Genomic DNA, 21358 nt, shown 5'->3' on the forward strand with positions numbered 1-21358 from the left:
CGGAATTGGATATGACGTGAAATCCCAAAACATGTATGGCCATCAAAACATAATCACAGTTTTGACTGAAACTGTCAGAGAAACATTCATTTCACTATGTTGATTGTTGTAGTAGTTTTCTGTTCTCTCGATTAGCTCGTTTTGAATCGTTAGACTTGGGTTCCATCTACCGAAAAGGGTTTCTAAAGCACAAAGCCGACCTTCTCCCTACCTGAGAGAGTTGTGCATGACTCCACATCCCTCCGCGGCTTCCTGGGAGTCGGTATGGTATCCATTGGGGATGGCCCAGCATCCCGGCTGACTCAGAACAAACTCCGACCTGCTTCCCGGGATGGTGGTCCTCAGCGGGCTCGCTCCGACTTCTGTCACAGCCGCAGCCCCAGCCCCGCTGCCATCCCCGTCCCCGGGGTCGGCAGCTGGGGCGTCTGGTCCAGCCTCGGCCCCTTCCTGCTCTTGAACCGTCGCCAGCTCCAGCTCCAGAGGCTCAGGGCCCTGTAAGAGAGCCCTCTGTTGGATGAGTGGGGTCAGTGGCGCTTCGAAGCTGACGCAGCTGTCAGTCTCGTCGGTGAGCGAGAGCACGTCCAGAGAGTCCAAACTGCTGTAACAGGTCCCGCCTCTCAGCAGGGCAGATTCCACGATGCGCTCAAACGTGGAGCTGAAGCCATCCCTGTTGTCCACCTGACCTTTCTGTCTCTCGTCTTCCAGAACCGTCCCCTGTCCGTCCTCTTCTTCCCCTCGCACCTGCTCGACAATTTGCTCAAAAGCTGAGCTGAAACTGTCCTGGTTTCTTCTCGCACCTTCCTCTTTTGGCACGCCTTCCTCCTCCTCCTCCTCTTCCTCCTCCTCCACTTCTGTGTCAGCCTGTTCCACAGTGGTTTCAAAGTCAGAGCTAAAAGTGTCTAAGTGTATATGAGGCCTGCCCTCATCTCCTTCATCGTCCCCTTCGCCGCCTTCGTCGTCATCTTGATTGCCATTGATGCCATTTGTTAATCTGTGTCGAGATGAAGAACAGGAAAACATCTTTCGCGCTGGATTTCATCATAAGTCAGATCACAACATTCATTTTTGATGCTAGAATCATTTTGTAGTCAGGAGATATGCACAAAATGGACAAATGTTTCACTGTAACAATGTATAATTATATGTATATAATATTTGAAGCAGGTGTGTAGAAATGCACTGCATCCTATTTAGGGAGCTATCTACTTAAAGGGAGTGTCTACAGCTTTAAAAAAATTTAATAATTTACATCTATGAGGTCAAGAAAGGCCCGGAACAGTCTGTTTTAGGGTGAGGTGTGACTGAATAGTCTGTCAATTGCTTGCACTGTGCACACGGAGGCTCACAGGGGCCTACGACCTCTCGCAGAGTCGACTATTTTTGTATCTCGGATAGATTATTTAACTCCGGTCAGCAACAAAATTAAAGAGAACAAATTGGACAGCTCACAAATTCAAATCCAAGATATACTGTGGAACTGTGATGTGTGTCGGCAGCACGGCCGTGCTCGCAAAACACTACGTATGTCACGTCACCGCTCTCTTGACCGCCTCTCTTATATTTTTAATTGATTGTACGCTCCAAAAATATAAATAAATGACACATCGAACTGGTAAAATTTTATATAATCGTGCACCTTGGTCTCATTATACTGTACAAATGCAACTATATGGCTGGCAAAGTAATAAAATATCTGGAAATGGTCAGCATTGTTTTTGCCTGCTTGCAAAGAAAAAAATGGTACTTTGCAGTGTGTATGTGCCTGTTTGAACTCAATGCCCTTTTTGAGGACATTAAAGCTGATAAAAGGGTTGATGAACAGCTTATGTGACGCTCAATGCAAGTGGCTGCTCTGCCAACAACAGATTCATTTGCGATGATTTCAGTGGGCTAAGCCTGAGCTGACCCGAACAGGGGAAGCCGGAGGAACTGCGAGTGAGTTCTATTTTCATCCTTTGTCGTCCATCTCAAACATCTTGACTCAACGTCTTCCTATTAAAATAGCAATCGTGTAATTATCAGCACAGAGTGGCGACGGGGTATGGAACTAACCGTCCAGCTTGCCGCAGGGGCTGAGCTGCTTCGTGGTTGGTGGGTGGTTGCATCTCTCCATTCTTCCCCCCCTCCTCATCTTCTTTCATCTCATCTGCAGCATGTGTTTTCTCCTCCCTTTTGGAGCTCCCCTCGTCTAGTCTGCGTTCATCAACATTTGCCGCATCCCTCTCTTCCTCCTCCCCTCCGTCTGTCTGTTGATCGTGGACATGAGCACTCTCTTTCAAATCATCCTCTCCTCCCTCTTTCTTTATTTCTGCCCTCCCTCCAGCGTTACAGTAAGCCTCCCTCTCTGCTTCCTCCTCTCCTTTACTGACCTCTTCTGCTTTTTTCCCCTCCTGTATGTCTTCCTTCACCTCTGCACCAGGCTTGTCCTCGCCTGTCTGGTTCAGAGTCTCTGTAGGCCGGTGATTGGTACTCGGGACAGGCTCCGCTGAGTTCTCTGACGGGGTGGGCGACGGCAAAGCCTGCCCCTCCTGGGTCATGTTGCTCTTCGCGTCCGGGTTTAGTCGTCCACTCCGGTCAGCGAGGTGGACCAGAGCTTCAGATTAAAACCGGGGCAGGATGCTCTGAAAGCATAGCGAGAGAAGCGAATTTAAAAATAAGAAAGAAACTGCACCTGAGAGATTGTTAGTTTCTAGTACCCGCGGTAGACTGTCGTGGAATTATTTTCACAGATGGTTACAAATCTCACCGTTACAGGTATATGTTTTACCGTCTTTGATAAGATTTGTTGCACAAGGAGTTCAGTGTCTGAAGCACTTTGCCAACTTGCATGGGGTCCCAAACCAGCAATGAAAAGAGGGTGTGAAACATATGCAAGGGCACAGAGATTTGTTTAATAAAGCCCAACTCAACCCTGTCAGAATGATCCAGTAAGCCGCTGCACACTCTGTCTGTGCCGATATTATGCGGCTGAATAAATCGCTGTTCCCGTCGCTGCTTTGTAAAAAAAAAAAAAAAATGCATAATGTGATTTGAACGTATTTTCTTGGGTATCGGGGCAGTATTGCGCTCGTTTGCCAGCCGGGACCTCTGGGGCTCATCTTCCATCATTACTCAAGGGCAATTTTAATAAGCACCATCTAATTACAGATAGATTTGTGTGAATTACAAATGCCGTCTCATTCTATCTGTTTGAGTGGAGAACAATTACAAGCTGCAATAGATAATATATCCTAAATGATATACTAGTACTGGTATTTCTTTTTCGTTGCATCCTAATAATTATTTTGTTTACCAGGCTTTTTTTATCAGTCAAACACTAACCTAACAAAATTTTGATTGTGTTTTGTTTTTGTTTTTTTATTTTTTGTGAGTCTACTAAATCAAGTGTACCCTAAATCAGTTTATATTATAACTATATCTGATTATATATATATATACATATATATCATGGATTCGTACATTTAAAAAATATGTGTTTTTGGGGGGGAGTTTTTGTTTTTCCTGTTTTGTTTTTCCAGCTTTTTTTTTAATATTTCAGTTATTAGATTTTACAAAGAGAAAGTGTCTACCAGGGCGGCATGGTGGGGCAGTATGTAAAGCGTTGGCCTCACAGTTCTGAGGTCCCGGGTTCAATCCCGGACCCGCCTGTGTGGAGTTTGCATGTTCTCCCCGTGCCTGCGTGGGTTTCCTCCGTGCACTAAGGTTTCCTCCCACATTCCATAAACATGCAACATGAATTGGACACTCTAAATTGCCCCTTGGTGTCATTGTGAGCACGGCTTTTTGTTTCCATGTGCCCTGCGATTGGCTGGCAACCCGTTCAGGGTGTGCACCGCCTCCTGCCCGTTGACAGCAGGGATAGGCTCCTGCCCTCCCTGTGACCCTCGTGAGGATAAGCGGTGAGGAAAATGGATGGATGGATGGATGGATGGATGGATGGATGGAAAGTGTCTACCATTCATGAACTAAACATCATGGGCAGAAAAAAATGATGGGAAAAGTATGGATAGTGAAAAGTAACATTGTTATTCCAAGCATATCGCATAAAACATCATACATATTATGCATGCTCATGCTCACTGAAGAAGAAGAAGAAAAAAAGAATTAGCAAGCTAAATTGTCAAGTGTGTATTGTGTAGCATTAGACTTTCTGCTCACAATCAGCCAAACCCCAGAAATTGTCTTTTTGTTAGTTTTTTTTTAAAGTAAAGACAAGAAGAAGACTGACAAAGTAATAGCAACGGAAAGTGCTTGCCTGGTAAAACATCAGCTTGCTGTAGAAATAAGAAATTGTGAAATGATGACTTTTTAGCTAATTAGCTGTGGCACAACAAAGCACGTGACCCTAAACCCAATTTCACTTTGTGCTGGAAAAATCTGCCTCGCTTCACTATTATTTCTTTTAAAATCCACATTGCAAGTACTTCTAACTTTCACAATCTAATTTATTGAGGCAGATGTTGACATTTAAGGAAGAATTTGCCTTTTCAGTCTGTGTCAGGAGACAGCTGAGTGCCACGGCAGGAGCGTGCTAGGCGCTAACCCAGAAGACAATCAATCAAAAACATCCTCTTATATTCTCAGGGCATGAAAGTGATCGCAACTAGATGGTTCTGGTCTATTTTGAAGATGTTTTGCATCTCATCTGAGCAGGCTTCTTCAGTCCGTGCAACAGGCATCCTCGAAGCTCATTCATAAGTCATCAGTTGTTTTCTTTTCAAGTCTTGCTCTTGATGAGAAATACTGCAAATTCATGGCCTGTCAACATTCTGGCTGTGGCACACAGGAACTGATCCTTTCCTCATTTCACATCCTCATGTCGTAAAAACCGATGTCAGTCTTCTGTCATTTTAAATCCACAGTGTAAGTACCCATAATTGGTCAACTTAAAACTTGTTCAGTGCGAGAAAATACAGTAGCAACACTCAAGAAGCAAAAACAGAGAGAAGTAAAGCATGATGGATTGAAAATATTTTCTGCTACTTTAATCTTCTTCATCATACTCTCTTGTAAGCGTTGTGGAAGTGCAGTTCATGATGAGAAATGCTGAAGTTACGAGTTGTGAAGTCGTTTGCTGTGTCACATGGGAAGTGACCTTTTATTCAACTAATATATTTCACATTCTAAACTACCATGTAGTAGAGATGATTCTCCTTCTGATAAAAATTCTAAAAACATTTACATAAAAAAAGATAGTTCGATCCTACAGAATGTTATAACATTATAACGTGAAACATATCACATTATAATGTTATAACATTCCGTAGGATGGAATTATCTTTTTTTATGTAAATGTTATTAGAATGTATCTTGTTATAATGTGGTAGCGACTTTTTTTTTTTTGGGGGGGGGGGCAGCAGCAATACTGTTCCGTACCGTACAATCATCTCATTTCAGGAAAAAAAAATTTCAGCTGAATATTCTTTTTTTTTTTTACTCAAAATTTTCCACTGGAAAAAAACTGCTTTTGCCAGGTGATGTGCACTTTTGACACAGACCAATTAACAGTGCAATGACGGTCATTTTTCTTGTCCAATCACACATTTACAATGGAATAAACCAGGCAATGACGCTGCAGTCTGACGGGAAGGCAAGACTTCAACGGGATATCAGAGTCCAATTTAATGAATGGTTTTATTGTAAAATGCATTTAATATTTCCCATCAGCAGACATGCCCCGAGGGGGGAAAAAATGCCTCATAGTCGTCAGGCTAAAATTGATTTTTGCACCAGTAAAAGACAAACACATGTTGGAGGCCGTGCAAATATCCATCCATCCATTTTGCACACTGCCTATCCTCACTAGGGGGGTTCTAACATCTATCCCAGCTGACTCCAGGCAAGAGGCAGGGTACACCCTAACCTGGTCGCCAGCCAAATGCTGGGTACGTAGAAAATAAAACAATAATTTGTCCTCACGTTCATAAAAGGCGCAATTTAGAATCTCCAATTAAACTCGCATATATTGGGGATGTGGGAGGACACCGGAGTATCTGGAAAAAAAAAAACACTCAGGCACGGGCACTAACATGCAAACTCCACACCAAGATTTGGACCCTGGTCCTCAGGACTGTGAGGCAGATGTGCTAAGCAGCCGTCCACTGTGCCGGCGCTCTTAAAATAGGCCAACCAAAATAATTTTAAGATCCAACGACTGCATACTAAAATTTATGAGGCTGTTAAAAGCTAACAAAAAAAATGTGGTTCTCACTGTGTTAAACTTTTTGAATAAAAGTCACGGTTCTTTGTAGGCAGATTTGATAACACCGTGGTAGATTTTGAGTCTTTATCTTAACCCCTGAGCATGAGGACACCACTGGTCCACTTAATGTTGCATCAGCCCAGCAAGAGTGTGATGCAAATCGCGCAGAAACCAAAAACTGATGCACATTCACTCCAGGCACGGCTCCCATTTTAACGTTTGCATGCGTTGAAGTGACATATGAATACAAAACTCTTGTGAAATGGAAATCTTTAGCGCTGAATGAAGAAATCCTTGATTGAAAACGGGGAAGTTTATTAAAGAACTGTACCATGTCAAATGCAACTCTTTTGAGCTTTGTGTCATTTCTGCAGGCGAGCGGTGTGCCTTTTCTGCTGCTGTTCTCTAATCCCTCTCACTGTCGCGCGATGATCTCAAAGGACGCCTTGACAGATCCCTCCGCGCATTCTTTCAGAATATCTGCGGCGCGATTGGCTGACACGTTTTTCTTCACGGGGGCCATAATAATTGGAAACATATTGTGTTTACCAAATGCTATCAATATATTCCCCCTGCAAACATCAATCCCATGGCAGCGCATAACCATCATGCATTAAGTGTGATGAAATGGAATGCCCGGCAACAAACTGTTTAAATGCTTATTTTGATCATTGTCAAAACAAGCAACGAGCCCACTGGCCTTAATTAGTGCATTATAATTGAGTCCAAATAGCCCTAGACCTGTGTATAATGTTGCGTACAGTGGAGCCTTCGTAATTACTGGGTATTTGCAAACAAGCGCTATTAGCATCCATTTGCACATATCAACATTGAGTCAAATGTGAGCACATACCCAAGCAAAACAGTGACAGCGCTCCATAAATGGAAACAGTGAACAGTTACGAAACCAGACATGGAAAGTGGGAATTCTCTCCGTGTCGGTCTCCAGTGTTCCATTCCTCTTCCCCTCTCTCCTCTTCATCTGTTCCACATTATGGTTCCTAATATCTCAGAGTAAATCCACCGTCGGACGTTCATTTTCGAAGTGATTGAGCTAAATGCGTTAGTGGTACGATGTCACATTGTGATTTCCGCCCTTGAAGAAAGCAGTTGTGTTCTCATCCATGCCAGAAGGATGTTTGGAGCATCCTTTTGCGTGCGTGTGCATGTTTACATAACAGCTAAGTGTTCGTTACCGCAATTCCGCTTTTGTCAGCGGAACAATAACGCTCTTAAACCTTATCAAAGTGCGGTATTTGCACTCGGAGCGCCTGCCAATCATGTGTACACACACACGCATGACCAGTCAGACAGATGAACCACCGTACCACCAGCGAGTGTGACAACTGATGCAATGTTGTCACTTGTGACAGCTTTCACATCCCCTTATGCACACCCACACACTGCCCGATGCACACAAATACAGTATCCACATATTGTGCACACACTATCCTGTGATTTATTGATCCCTCTGACACACAATCAGGGTCCGCTGGGAGGTTCTTGAGATAACCGTGATTGGGATCTGTCACAGATCCCAAGGAGGCTCCTGATGCAATCAGACTGGAATTAAACCGACTCGTTTCTTGCCAATCACATTAAACACAATCCACTTAAAGGCTCCAATCAAGCCGTATTAATAGACGCCACATATTTTCAATGCATCTCCTACCTATAGAAAAACATCCAACAATGTACTACAATGGTGTCGGTGGGTTGGTAAGAGAATGTTGAAAAGGCGGCACGGTGGGGCAGCTGGTAAAGCTTTGGCCTCACAGTTCGGAGGTCCCGGGTTCAATCCCGTACCTGCCTGTGTGAATTTTGCATCCTCTCCCCATCCCCGCGTGGGTTTCCTCCGGGCACTCCGGTTTCTTCCCGCATCCCAAAAACAAAACATGCAACATTAATTGGACGCTCTAAATTGCCCCTAGGTGTGATTGTGAGTGCGACTGTTTGTCTCAACGTGCCCTGCAATTGGCTGGCAACCAGTTCAGGCTGTACCCCGCCTCCTGCCCGTTGACAGCTGGGATAGGCTCTGACACTCCTGCAACCCTCGTGAGGATAAGCGATGAAGAAAATGGATGGATGGATGGATGTTAAAAGGCACAATTTCTTCAGCAACAGCCATTCTCTTCACTTTCATAAACACTGTGAAGTTTTATTATAGTGTTATTATATTTCTTTTATTACTTAGATGACAGTTATGCCTTTTTAAATGGTGTTTGAAATGGCCTACATAGTTTAAGAAAATAAATGGTTTAGGTTGACCAGCATCCCAGAACCTGCGTTTGACCTTGGAGTTTCCCTGGACTCAGATACCTTGTTTATACACTTTGACCTTTAACCTGACCTTCATGTGTTCGACACACATGATGCACTGTGTGCCAGTCGCGGATAATTGCGTCTCCCGAAATCCCAGGCAAGCGCACGATGACGCACGATGACCAGAGGTGAATAGCTTAGTGAAAACAAAGCAGGGAAAGAATACCTCAGATTTTCTGACAGTCGTTGAAAAGGGGGGTGGGAAACCAAGCTTCAGGTTTTTTTTTTTTTTGCAGCAGCAGCATGGTAAAATGGAGTCATTCAGTTTTTCAGCAAATCCAAAACCTCAATTTCTAAACAATCATTTTTTAGTCACCATCTTAAAAGGTAGTACAATGTGACTGAAGCTGAAGCTGAAAACTGGTGAAAAGAACAATGACAATCAGATATGAAGCAGCCCCCCCCCTCCTCCCCATATCCTCTATCACTGACAAATGACAAAATAAATAAATAAAATAACCCCCTCTCACAGAATAAATGACCCGCTGACCCTGTCCACTTCATGCCGCCTGCGTGCACTACTGCAACCTCAGCCACAGTCCAAAGCTTTCATGTAACCTTTTCGAAACCTATTTGTGTGTCATGCATACAGATGGGGGAAGAAATCATTTCCTGGTTGTCAGCCCAAGACAGGGAGGCAGGAAAACACAAAGTTGGAAGCCATCCAGAGTGGGCTTTTGCCTGCCTGCCTGCCTGCCTGCCTGCCTGCCTGCTCCGTCCAGCTAACATCGAGCTTCCAGTGGAGCGGAACGGTTCCCCCAAATCACCCCGATGTGTCACTTCTATCAAGGTCAGCCATTTGCTCCCATTTACCGATACAGTAGCCGTACATGTAAACACACACACAGCAGCCAGAACGGAACAGCCTATGCTCAAATACTTGATGCAAAGTTTCAGAGTGTTTCTGTGGCCCTCAATCGCTGCTCCCATTTTTTATTTTTTTTTTGGGGGGGGGGGTGTCATTGCGAACAGATTCTTCTACATCAAACTAGATAGATAGATAGATAGATAGATAGATAGATAGATAGATAGATAGATAGATAGATAGATAGATAGATAGATAGATAGATAGATAGATAGATAGATAGATAGATAGATAGATAGATACTGTATTTAATTCATTCTGTGATGGAAATTAAATACTTTGAGGAACTTTGCTTTGTCCACGTGGTGAACATTTAGGGCTTTCCCCACCATCGTATAACAAAGAATGTGTTTAATCTATAATGTGACATTAAAACTGAAAGGCAACTAAGGGGTGTAGCCCAATCCCTAGACTGATTAATTAATGAAGACGTGTCCCAGTCCTTTTTGTCCATATCGCATACATAATGCATGGGTTTTATCTTATTGGCTTATTCTTTGGCCCAATCCATTTAAAGCCGACTTTTGTCTTTTTTTTTTTGGGGGGGGGGGGTGTAACATCTCGATGTCAGTATTCTAATGTAGAATCTAATTAATATCCATATTTCACTGGCTATGCTGCACATGCTGGACCTTTAAAGTGCATCCATGTTCCATCCTCTGCAGCAGTAGCGCTGGATCATCACTTGTGCCGATGAAGTGTGAGAAAGTGGTGCCTGTCCCACACCTCGACTATAAGATTAGTACTCTGGAGAAACCCGCTACGATTCCACCAGTGCTGTAAATTGCACGGGATCCTAACTAGACATGCAAATGTCTGTAATTAGGATAATTGCATCTTTTCTCACGTTGATGTTAAGTGCCTCGACTAAGGAAGCCCTATTTCAGTAGAAACACATCCCCGCCTGCCCCCCCAAACAAAAATTTTACACTCTTCAGTTAACAAGTTTTATAATCCTTATATCTATAAGTGTGTTAGCCAACAAGTAACATGTGCTTGCCCCGTGCTTGTTTTTCCCAGAGTCTCCTAATACACTTTAAATGACATAAACAAAGTAGATAGACAGGGCTCATTGTCTCCTCACCCAATGTGTGTACATGCGTGTGTGTGTGTGTGTGGTGTGTGTGTGTGTGTGTGTAAGAGAGAGAGTGAGTCCTCCCAGCCTCCTCGAGCCAGTAACCATGACAACAAGATGGCTGGGAGACTTGGTTCAAGCTCAATTGAGGCCGGTGTCTTTTTTTTTTCCCACCTCTATAATAGACCTTGGTAACGTTTCAACAAGCAACGTGCGCTCGGGTTAACCGATCAAGACGGAAGGAGAAGGAACAAAATAGTGAACACACCTGTCATTAAAAAAAAAAAAAAAAAATCCCACTACCCGCTGGTCGCTTTAACTGAGCAGATCCCGCCGGTCTAGACCAAATATTATGATCCCAGATTAGCAAGAAAAACAGTACGTCAAACGTCAAAGCGACCCATACCATCGTGCAAAAATAAAACTGTTGCCGTTCCTGCAGATGCGCTATGCTATGGTTCTCATATCATAACCGTATGTCGTCCACGCTGAATATTTATTCACTCACCGGTAAAACGAGAGAGCTGCGGTGGTCCTCTTCCCCCCGTCTGCCTCCGTACATCCACACCGGGGAACAGCGCTAGGAGACGCGTTGTTTTCTTCCTCCCTGATGACTCTCTCTCTCTCTCTCTTCTCTCTCTCTCTCTCTCTCTCTCTCTCTCTCTCTCTCTCTCTGACCTCCCCCCCCCCCTCTCTCTCTCTCTCTCTCTGACCTCCCCCCCCCCCTCTCTCTCTCTCTCTCTCACTCTCTCTCTTTCCGCCTCCGCGCGATGCCGCACAGGGTGTCCGAGGCTCGGCTGAGATGCTCCGGAGCACCGCCACCCCTTCCTGGGCTGGAGCTCTGCGTGTGAAGGCGACAGGGACGCGTCTCGGCGCCCCTGCCGACTTGAGACAGTGCAGCCTTCAGCCCGGATGAGCACTAAAGTTGCAACCGACATAAGCGGCAACGCATTACGGGGCTCTCACTTTATTAGATGTGCAATAGACCTAATGTAAGTGGATACAAGACTGAAAGGGTTGTCCTCCTCTTCAACTCGCGCTGGCCTATTTATTTCGCAGGGTATTGACATCACATGAGCGCGAGTCTTGATTGGAAGGGGAAAGTTGGAATAGTGACCAGAGGGGAGCACAGTATGCAGATGATTTACAGCCAGTTAAATAGTTCTGTCCAAGGTCTAAAGTACCCCTGGTGTCAAAGGTCTAAGCATTTATCATGCAAGTTAGGTTTAGAAAAGAAATTGACGTGTTCTATAGGGAAAACAAGATGAAATACTAGCCTGATTTTATACATTGTTGGTCAACTGCAGGGCAAATAAATCAATTCAAAACTGATATATGCCAAGAACGAGAGCTGTTGAACTGATTTTTGATAAAAGGCAAATTCTGTGCTCAATGAACATTTTGCCAATAACAGCCAAACCAGTCCCAAAACATCTTGCGTGGCATAACCTTTAACTGCTGAGGTTGGCGTCAATGAAACCTGCAGCGTTGGGTGGGGGGGTTGGTGCCAAAGCACAGTGTGGGCCAGCCCAACAACTGCCACTCAAACCATCCATCCATCCATTTTCTTTGCCACTTATCCTCACGAGGGTCGCGGGGAGTGCTGGAGCCTATCCCAGCTGTCAACGGGCAGGAGGCAGGGTACACCCTGAACTGGTTGCCAGCCAATCGTAGGGCACATAGAGATAAACAGTCGCACTCACAATCACACCTAGGGGGAATTTTAGAATGACCAATTCATGTTTCATGTTTTCGGGATGTGGGAGGAAACCGAAGTGCCTGGAGACAACCCACGCAGGCACAGGGAGAACATGCAAACTCCACACAGGCGGGGCCGGGATCAAACGCGGGTCCTCAGAACTGTGAGGCCAACTCTTTACCAGCTGATCCACCGTGCCGCCCCACTCAAACCAGAATATCAAAAAAAGTACATATACAACTTAATTGCTTTTTAGTGAACGACGTTTTAATTCTAGCCAAGAGTGACTGCTCACAAGTGTGGTGTCAAAAGATTGTGTTCGTAGTATTTAAACAGACCAAAAGTACTACAGTACATCGAGTAAATGTAACAAATTCTCCAGCAGCGACTGGTGGTCTCATAAGGTCGGCTGGGCTGCGGAATAAACTCAAACGTATCATTCTTTCAAAATGGCGCGTGTCTTTTCTTATTCCCCCACACCCCATCAATTTAATTAAAACCCCAAACAAATCAAAAATAGCCAGACAATCAACTATGCACCTCGGAGAACAAAGACAAATAGCATTCAGTGTCAGGTGACACCCTTTGAGAAATGAATACTGATGTATGAGGATTTGAGTTGTTGTCTTTGTGGACATTGCGACTTTGATAGAGCGTTCCTCGCAAAATGAGGAATTGATTTTCCCCCACGTAGAGATTGTGTCGGGGGGAAAGCAGATTGTGCTGTTTACAGATAATAGCTGTCTGCCCCGAACTCTGATGATGTGGCCGCACTGAAGAACGTTGTTGACCCGTGCGTTCTCTATTAGCGCTCCGCACTGTCCTCAACAAGGCTCGAGTCTGGATTTTGTTATCGTGATGACTGAATTATCTGAGATTTTCGGTTGAACGGGAAGATACTGTGGCTTGTGGTTTGTTCCCAGTCAACGGCTGAAACCCCCCCCCCCCCCCCCCCCGGAAGAAAATGGACAATTCAAAGCGAACATACTTAGCACATACAAATCTGCACTGCGATCTGTGCCGAGCGTTGTCACACCCTGCAACCTTGTCCTAATTTTAGGAAAACTCTTTTTCACCGGCGCAGTACGCCGTCCAGACGGGATGCCCATGTTTTTGTTTTTGTTTTTGTTTTTTTAAGTTTGAGAGATGTCTGTAGTGCAGAGGTGTCAAACTTGTTTTTGTCACGGTCCACATTGGAGTTCCGGTTTCCCTCATTGGGCCGTTATGACTGTGAAACCGTAAAAATCTTTGATTGGCTCATCATATTTCCACATGGAATTTCTAAACTATTTTTGGAATCAAACATCAAGGGGAATGTGTTTTCAGCTATTGTTTGGGAACACAAAAAATGCTTAAAATACCACAGTGTTATCATTTATGATATGACAATTTGAAATTGCATCACTGATGGTGTAGTGGTACGGTGGGGGATTAATTCCCTCTCAGTGATGGTGTCGATATCTGCCCTGCGACTGACTGGCGACCAGTTCAGGGTGTAGTCCGCCTTTTGCCCGAAGCCAGCTGGGATAGGCTCCAGCGTTCCTGCAACCCTTGTGAGGTTAAGCAGCTGGGATAATTAAATGACAATTTGAAATTTTGGTACGGATCGGAACAAAAATCACAGGAGTTAATATGAAAGATTTTGCTTTGCGGGCCACATAAAATCATCCGGTGGGCCAGATCTGGCCCCTGGGCCTTGGGTTTGACACCGGTTCTCTAGTGCGACATCTAATAATTTGAACACTTGCGTGTTTGATTGATACCTTGAATTATGAGGATTGCTGTTTTTGCTTGTAATATTTGATGCAGATTATGTGCATCAGTACTTCAAAAATAGGTTAGGGTGAGATTGTCAAAAATTTTGTTGGCTTCTATCTGTAGGGTAGTAATAGATTTGCTCCACTCCCTCCCCCTTGAATTTTTCTGTACACCCCCTTAAGACTGAGGTCTGCTGATGGGTCCGCAGTGAGGCCTCGTGGGATTTGCCTGCTTCTTGAGGGACTTCACACAGGCCGAACGTGTGACCTTGTCCAAGTTGAAAGTTAATTTACTGTTGGTGGAATTCCATTTGAAGATTTGAATTTGCAGGTACCAAATGTTTAAATTGCCACCTCAAGTTCAGAAGGAAAAAAAAAAACGGGATCAGCAGCGGTGCACAGATCCAATACACTGACCTTGTGCCAACATTTTGTTATGTTTCCTTCTGGGAAATTGAACACAGCCCTTCGTCTCGGGGCTTTATTGCGAAGTCGGTATGGATTGAGAAGCTCAGTCAATTGAGGGATCACTTGTGATCAATAGCACATGAGAAGGAGATGGAAGTAAGCAGCAGCATTAGCAAGAAGAGCCTGAATAAAGTCATGAGGCCGTTGTGGGCAGAACAAAAGGCATGTGTGTGTGTTTGAAGACAAGGGGAGGAGAAGGTTAGGCAGGCAAGACGCGGTGAGGGCAGGTTGGGGGTGGGCGGAGACGATGTTTTTGTACAGAAATGATGGAAAGAGATGATAGGGAGGGGGGTGGAGATGACAAAGAGAGGACGCACAGCTGACCGGAGAATTGGAGATTCAAGAAGTAGTTTAGGTGGAACCTACTGCAGACGCCATGTCAGTCCTAATTACTAATTCATTAACCTGCCGGTCTGCCCTCCCCCTCCCGTTGACGTACACACACATAAGCAGATGCACTCGCTGCCCCCCTCTTCTGCGTCCCTAGAGAGGCGGAGGGATGGATGGAGAAATAAAGAGGTGCGTCTGCCGCTAAGTGACATCTGCTGGACTGTGACGGCGGAAACATTTTGAGAAGACTGTGACAACGGGATGGGGGCGGTTATTTCTGGATGATGCAAAAAAAAAAAAAAAAATGAAAACAGCTTGCTTGGTTGTTGGAGTGAGGAGGTCCCCTACGATGGTGCACGCAGGAGTGTGTCGCTGTGCCGGAGGAACGACATGAACGGGTGTTGTGGGTGAGGTTTGCAGGGATGTCTGCGTCGTACCGGATGAAGGACTCGGGCTGCAACAATGGCAAATAAAAAAATAAAAAAAAGCGAATACCAATGAGACTCTCAATCAAAATCAAAGCTTCTACACTTCTTGGAGGTCCAGCTGTGCTTAATGAGGTGTCCAGTGTGGCTGTGTATTTGTGCACGTGGAAATCACATTAACATAAGTATCTCACAGCCCTAGCCATGAAGCTCAAAATTGAGCTCAGGGGCATCCCGTTTCCGCCGATTATCCTTGAGATGTTTTTACAGGTTAATTGGAAGTCAATTCATATCGATACACACATCTGTTTATCCAGCAAAAATTAAGCATTAAGTCTAAAGACCTCAGAGACAGTATCGGTACAAGACACAGATCGGGGGAAAGATACAGAACTACCAGGAGTCGGGAAATAACCAGGAAGCCTCTTTGTGAGAAGGAACACCTTGAAGAAGGACAACCATGAATGCACCAATCCACCAATAGATACTTTTCATTGACGTCACGCCGACCACGTGTTTTTTTTTTTTTTAACATCGCCATTTTGGACAGCAAGATCTATCTACATATCATGGCTAGGAAGCAATAAGTGCACAGTGTAATATTTTGGCGACCGTTATCATTTGATCTTTTTTCTTTAAAGTCCTTTGACAAACGAACACTGTAACCAGAGCCGATTGAGGCACTTGTGCTGGAGTGAGGAATAAAGAAAGAAGAAGAAAGAAAGAAGCCAGTTATGAGAGTTTGTGGTGTGATTGTGATGATGTCATTGGGGCGCGACGAGCCAGGACGATAAGGAAGTGAGCCAGAGTGGTTGGCGGGGGGAAAAGCGAAATAAATATCACACACGTTAAAAAGTGCAGTTGGACTCATGTCTACGTTATTCAAGCAAGATCATAACGCGGGGCCAGAGTGATGGTAGTGTAACTACGGACTCGCAGGGGGCCACGGGGTGGGGAGACGAGTGAAGACGATGACAATCGAGGTGTACGTTCGGTGTTCTAACCCCAAGGATGGACTGGGACTCATCCAATTTATCAGATGCGTGACGGAGATTTCAAGCAACCCCCCGAATTCATGTTCACGGGGACCACTTAAAAACAGAGCTGAAGAGGAAAAGTGCAGTCCTTCCTGCTGTGGATCGGTGAAAAAGTACGGAATGTCGGCAATACGTGGACACTGACCGGAGATGAAGATAAGTTGCTAAAAACCTATGATGAAAATTTCTCTGATTACCTCACTCCGAAAATAAACCCCATATTTGCTCGATATAAGTTTCATGAGAAGGTACAAACTAAATGTGAGTCATGTGAGCACTTTGTGAGAGAACTCAAGTTGTTGGTTAAAGACTGTAACTACACAAACAGCGATGAGATGGTCAGAGACCGCATTGTTTTCGCTAACAACTCGATGAGTGTGCGCAAAAAGTTACTCAGCCAGGGGCTGAAGCTCACGCTCGAAAAAACGATCGTCATACCCCGGTCCCATGAGTTAGCAAAAGTGCAGCTAAAGTCTATGGCTAGCGACAGCCACGAGGTTCACGTTATCCATCGCAAACCAGGAAAGCAAAGTTTCACTGCGGGTGTGAGGAGGCATATTGACAGCCCAAAGACCTCCGGAAAGATATGTAAAAAGTGTGGAGGATACCCAGTAAATTAGCTGAATGCCGAGCAAAAAAGGTAAACAATGCCTGAAGTGTCAAATCACTTTTTCTGTCTGTTCTTACAACCATAAGCCACGCAATGAAATACCATCACGAAAAGGCTGTAACACGCTTATAAGCAAGCCAATATTCACAAAAAGATCACTAAAAAAACGCGAGTCGTATTGTTGTTTTGCTGTCCAGTGGGCGTCGTAAACAAAAGTCATGTGACTCATGACGTCACGTGAAAAGTATCTATTAGGCCTTTGTAGTGGCCCAAAGGCACATGGAGGACTCTCAGACCATGAGAGAAAAATTACCCAATCTGATTCGACAAAGATGGAAGTCCTCAGTGCGAATTCCAAACATCAAGTTTGAGGGAATCTCGATAAAGCTCATCATTCGGTCAGTAAAGCACGGCGGTGGCGGATGTTTTTCAGAGGCAGGAACTGGAAGGAAGATTAGTCAGGAGTGTAGGCAACATTTAGTAAAGTACAGTGACACCTTGGTCAAAAACCTGCTCCAGAACGCTAATAGATGTCAGACCTGGGAGGTGGTTCATTTTTCCAGAAGCACGCAGTCCAGATATCAAACATGTGATTCAGTACAACCCTGGGAGAGCAAACTTAAATCTGATTGAATATCTGGTGAGAGATATGAAATTGCTGCCACTGATACTGCCCATCCAAGCAGAAGGAGTTGGAAAGGTGCAGCAAAGACGAACGGGCAAACTTCCGAAAGATGCTGTCGGTGTGCTAAGTTCCTTGCATCATCTTCAAGAAAGACCTGCTGTCAAAAGTCACTCACAAAATATTGTGCTGGGTTCTTTTTAAATACATTTAATACATTTCCCAAAAATTCAAAATACTTTGTACATGTTTTCAATATGGGTGTTGTACAATTGCACTCTAGTAGGACACATAGACAAATATTAACACATGGACGCAGTGACGTGCTTTCGATGGATTTAAATATAAACAACACAAACTGTATACACATACTGTATATACAACTGCATACTCGCAGTTTGGTTCCTGCAGATATTTTTTGTTTTTTTGTTTTTTTTATGGGTAGGGGGAATCAACCCCATAAACAGGTTCTAGGTTTAAATGTATTGATTTTTGTTTTTTCATTGTAATTATAATAGCCGGCACGGTGGGTCAGCTGGGAAAGCGTTGGCCTCACGGTTCTGAGTACCTGGGTACGATCCCAGCCCCGCTTGTGTGGAGTTAACATGTTCTCCCCATGCCTGCGTGGCTTTTCTCCAGGCACTCCGGTTTCCTCCCACATCCCCAAAACATGGAACATTAATTGGGCACTCTAAATTGCCCCTAGGTGTGTTTGCTGTTTGTCTCGATGTGCCCTGCGATTGGCTGGCGACCAGTTCAGGTTGTACCCCGCCTCCTGCCCGTTGACAGCTGGGATAGGCTCCAGCACTCCCCGTGACCCTCGTGAGGATAAGTGGCAAAGAAAATGGATGGCTGGAATTATAATGGCCAACAATTATCTGCAGATTTTCACTATTCACAGTCCGGACCGTTCCCAATCCCAATGTCTGCTGTACTCCAAATGATGCACATACACACACACACACACACACACACACACACACGCAGACAGAATCCTGCAGATGAGCTCGGTTCCAAAGAGCTTAACGCTTATAAGGCGTCTGCCACAACGGGGGCAAACCACGGGGAGATGCTTGAGGCAGGCTGGGCACTGACATGGCACATACGAACACAAATGTGTAAACGTGTGTAGACACACATTTGCAGTCGGTTCTAAGATCCTGATCAACAGACTTTGAATCAAAATTGAAAAATGTGGGGTGGGGGGGTGCATGAGTATGTGCATACGTGTGTTCGTATGTGTCCATTTGAATTCACCACTTGAAGAGTTGTGAATGTGCAATGTTTAAACAGAAGGGTACGGTGGCCCTGAAGTGCAAAAAAACACAGATAATAACTAAATCGCACAGAATAGAGGCCTCCCGGGTGAAAATATTATTTGATTGCAGCAGCAACAGTAGAATCACCAAAAACGCTCTTTTCGAAAAATCCGCCAGATATGAAATATCTTCTTAATCAAATTGTCCAATCGAGTCTTCCCTCTCGTCCAATCAGAGATGTCTTTTAGCCACGCCCAGCACCTCCCTCTTCCAGTAGATTAATATTTTTTTTTATTCATTTGCTGTTCATTCATTCATTCAATGATTCATTTATTCATTCATTCATCTTCTGTACCTGTATCCTCATTCGAGTTGCGAGCGGGCTTTTTGTAACATAGAATAGACAAATATTCATGAGATACACAATATAATGCGTGTGTCTGTCCGTCTGTGTGGGTGCGTGTGCGTGCGTGTGTGTGCGTGTGATCTGTGTCATTATGCTCATGGGCATTAAAATTGGATGGCACATCGCCCCTAGAGCCACAGGTGTCAAACCCAAGGCCCGGGAGCCACATCTGGCCCACAACATGATGCAAAGGCAAATTGTGTCAGAATCAGTGATTCTTGTGAAAACCTGTGCCGAAAATTTCTAATCGTCATATGTCATATATGATCATGTTAAAATATTCAAAGCATTTTACCAAAACCGAACAATGGTTCACAACACAAACAACCCATGATCCTTGATTTCGGATTCCAAAACCAGTTCATAAATTAACGGCCCTATGGGGCGCAGGCCGTAACTACAATGTGGCCTGCAACAACAACAAAAAAGAGCTTGGCACCCGCGCCGTAAGCGGTTCTTTGAGAGGTGCCCATCACTTTCACCTGTGACCACTTGTTCACCACGCGGACCCGAAGAGGGACCCTTTCGGCACCTGAAAACCGTCCACGTTTGTTTACAGGGCGCATGTGCGCTTGTGCATGCGTACTTCTGAGAGACGGCCAGACAGACAAACACGGGAAGGCCTGCCAACATCACGACAGAGTGTGCCATGTGTGTTTTGAGACACATTCTGCGTACATGGCGGTTAGCATGCCAACTTGCCGGGCAGCCAGGTCAACAGACTGACACGTCGCCATGGCAACAGCACCACACTCAGCCCTTCCCGCATGCCAAGTTGTAAATGTGGAATTAAAAAAGTCTTTGAAGTTTCAAATAATCGCCGACACCGAGCTAGAGTCAGACTCCGTCATGAACTGACTTGAGATGTTCGAAATGTGATTTTAGGCCTTTTTTTTTTTTTTTTTAATGTGAATCGCATGCAATTTGTTGAAACTCCTGACAGTGCAACATTGAATGGAGCTTAAGAGCGCGCTGCAGGAAATAGAAGGCATACCTCCTTTCTGGTTTTTCTTTCCAAAGAATAAGCCAACAGACATTCACTACTGTTTTGACTGCCTTCGGAGGGAGCCTCAGCTGGTCTTCACGTGAAGCGCTGTTTGCGATTGTTTTTCCAGCGTTCATCCAGCTGAGTGAAAGGCGACCCTTTGCAAACTTCGGCTTTGGATCGGCCCCCGCGACCTGGCATGAAAGAACCTGACCAAACCATGAATTGATGGCAGCCTTACAAACAATTCTCTCCTGTGAATAAAGCAAAAATAATTGACCAGAAATTGGACTCGTGCATCCTTTTTTAGTTGAGCTAATTGTTGGGCTGCACTCCATCAAAAAAAAAAATGTATCATTCATCAGAACATTACTTGATCTTATTGTCTGGATAGCTCTATGAATGCAGTTGCTTCATAATTGTTTGTTCCACCACAAAACCTTGTGAAATAAAAAGTCATAAAAATTCCACATTCTGGACTGTGCTGCATAGTTTAGTCTGCTATTTAGAAGTATTGTAATATTTTGTGGTCTGTTGAACCACAGTATAATGCGGTGGTGTTCATCTTTTTCCATTGAGGGCCACATACAGAAAAAATATGGATCCAGGGAGGGGGGGGTGCGTGGCTTCTTCACATTAAGTTTGATAAACTTACTAAAATCATTCAAAGGCATTGAAGCTCAGTTTTGTTTGACCCAGACAGATCAAAATGCAAAAAAAAAAATAGGAGCAGTTCACAATACAATGCAGTACTGTTTTACACCACTCCAAACTAGCTATCCATCCATTTTCTTAGCCACTTATCCTCACAAGGGTCACGGTGAGTGCCGGAGCCTACACCCTAGTACACCCTGAACTGGTTGAGCATCCAGTTAATGTTGCATGTTTTTGGGATGTGGGAGGAAACCGGAGTGCCCGGAGAAAATCCACACAGGCACGGGGAGAACATGCAAACTCCACACAGGCGGGGCCGGGACCTCAGAAATGTGAGGCCAATCCTTTACAGCCCACTTCCAACTACATCCACAATAATCCATCTATTTTCTTTTTGCCGCTTATCCTCACGAGGATCGCGGGGCGTGCTGGAGCCTATCCCAGCTGTCAACGGGCAGGAGGCGGTGTACACCCTGAAGCAGTTGCCAGCCAATCGCAGGGCACATAGAGACAAACAGTTGCACTCACAATTACACCTAGGCCAATTTGGCCGATCCGTCTGCGTCGCAGCGAGGGTGTGCCCTTGGAGATGTGCTTGGCCCACTGAGATTTTGGCAGAAAGCTCATCTAAATGTTAACTCA

At 44.8% G+C, this 21358-nt stretch overlaps 1 protein-coding gene and 1 long non-coding RNA gene across 2 annotated transcripts in view; one reads left to right on the plus strand and one right to left on the minus strand.

The window, feature by feature from the left end:
- psd2 (pleckstrin and Sec7 domain containing 2) overlaps nt 1–11036 on the minus strand; it is a 41184-nt gene extending 30148 nt beyond the window's left edge. The window contains exons 1-3 of the mRNA XM_061835452.1: nt 10973–11036; nt 2053–2621; nt 212–991 (exon numbers count right to left, since the gene is read on the minus strand). Of these exons, the coding sequence (XP_061691436.1) occupies nt 212–991; nt 2053–2537 (1265 nt within the window). The 5' untranslated portion in view covers nt 2538–2621; nt 10973–11036. The remainder of the gene's footprint in view (nt 1–211; nt 992–2052; nt 2622–10972) is intronic.
- LOC133508912 (uncharacterized) lies at nt 1833–19893 on the plus strand. The gene is made up of 3 exons (XR_009797186.1): nt 1833–1935; nt 9117–9314; nt 19637–19893. It is a non-coding gene; the product is annotated as an uncharacterized LOC133508912 (long non-coding RNA).
- The last annotated feature ends 1465 nt before the right edge of the window (nt 19894–21358 follow it).

Source organism: Syngnathoides biaculeatus, chromosome 11 (assembly GCF_019802595.1).
Source record: "Syngnathoides biaculeatus isolate LvHL_M chromosome 11, ASM1980259v1, whole genome shotgun sequence".
In the NCBI taxonomy this organism is placed as follows: domain Eukaryota; kingdom Metazoa; phylum Chordata; class Actinopteri; order Syngnathiformes; family Syngnathidae; genus Syngnathoides; species Syngnathoides biaculeatus.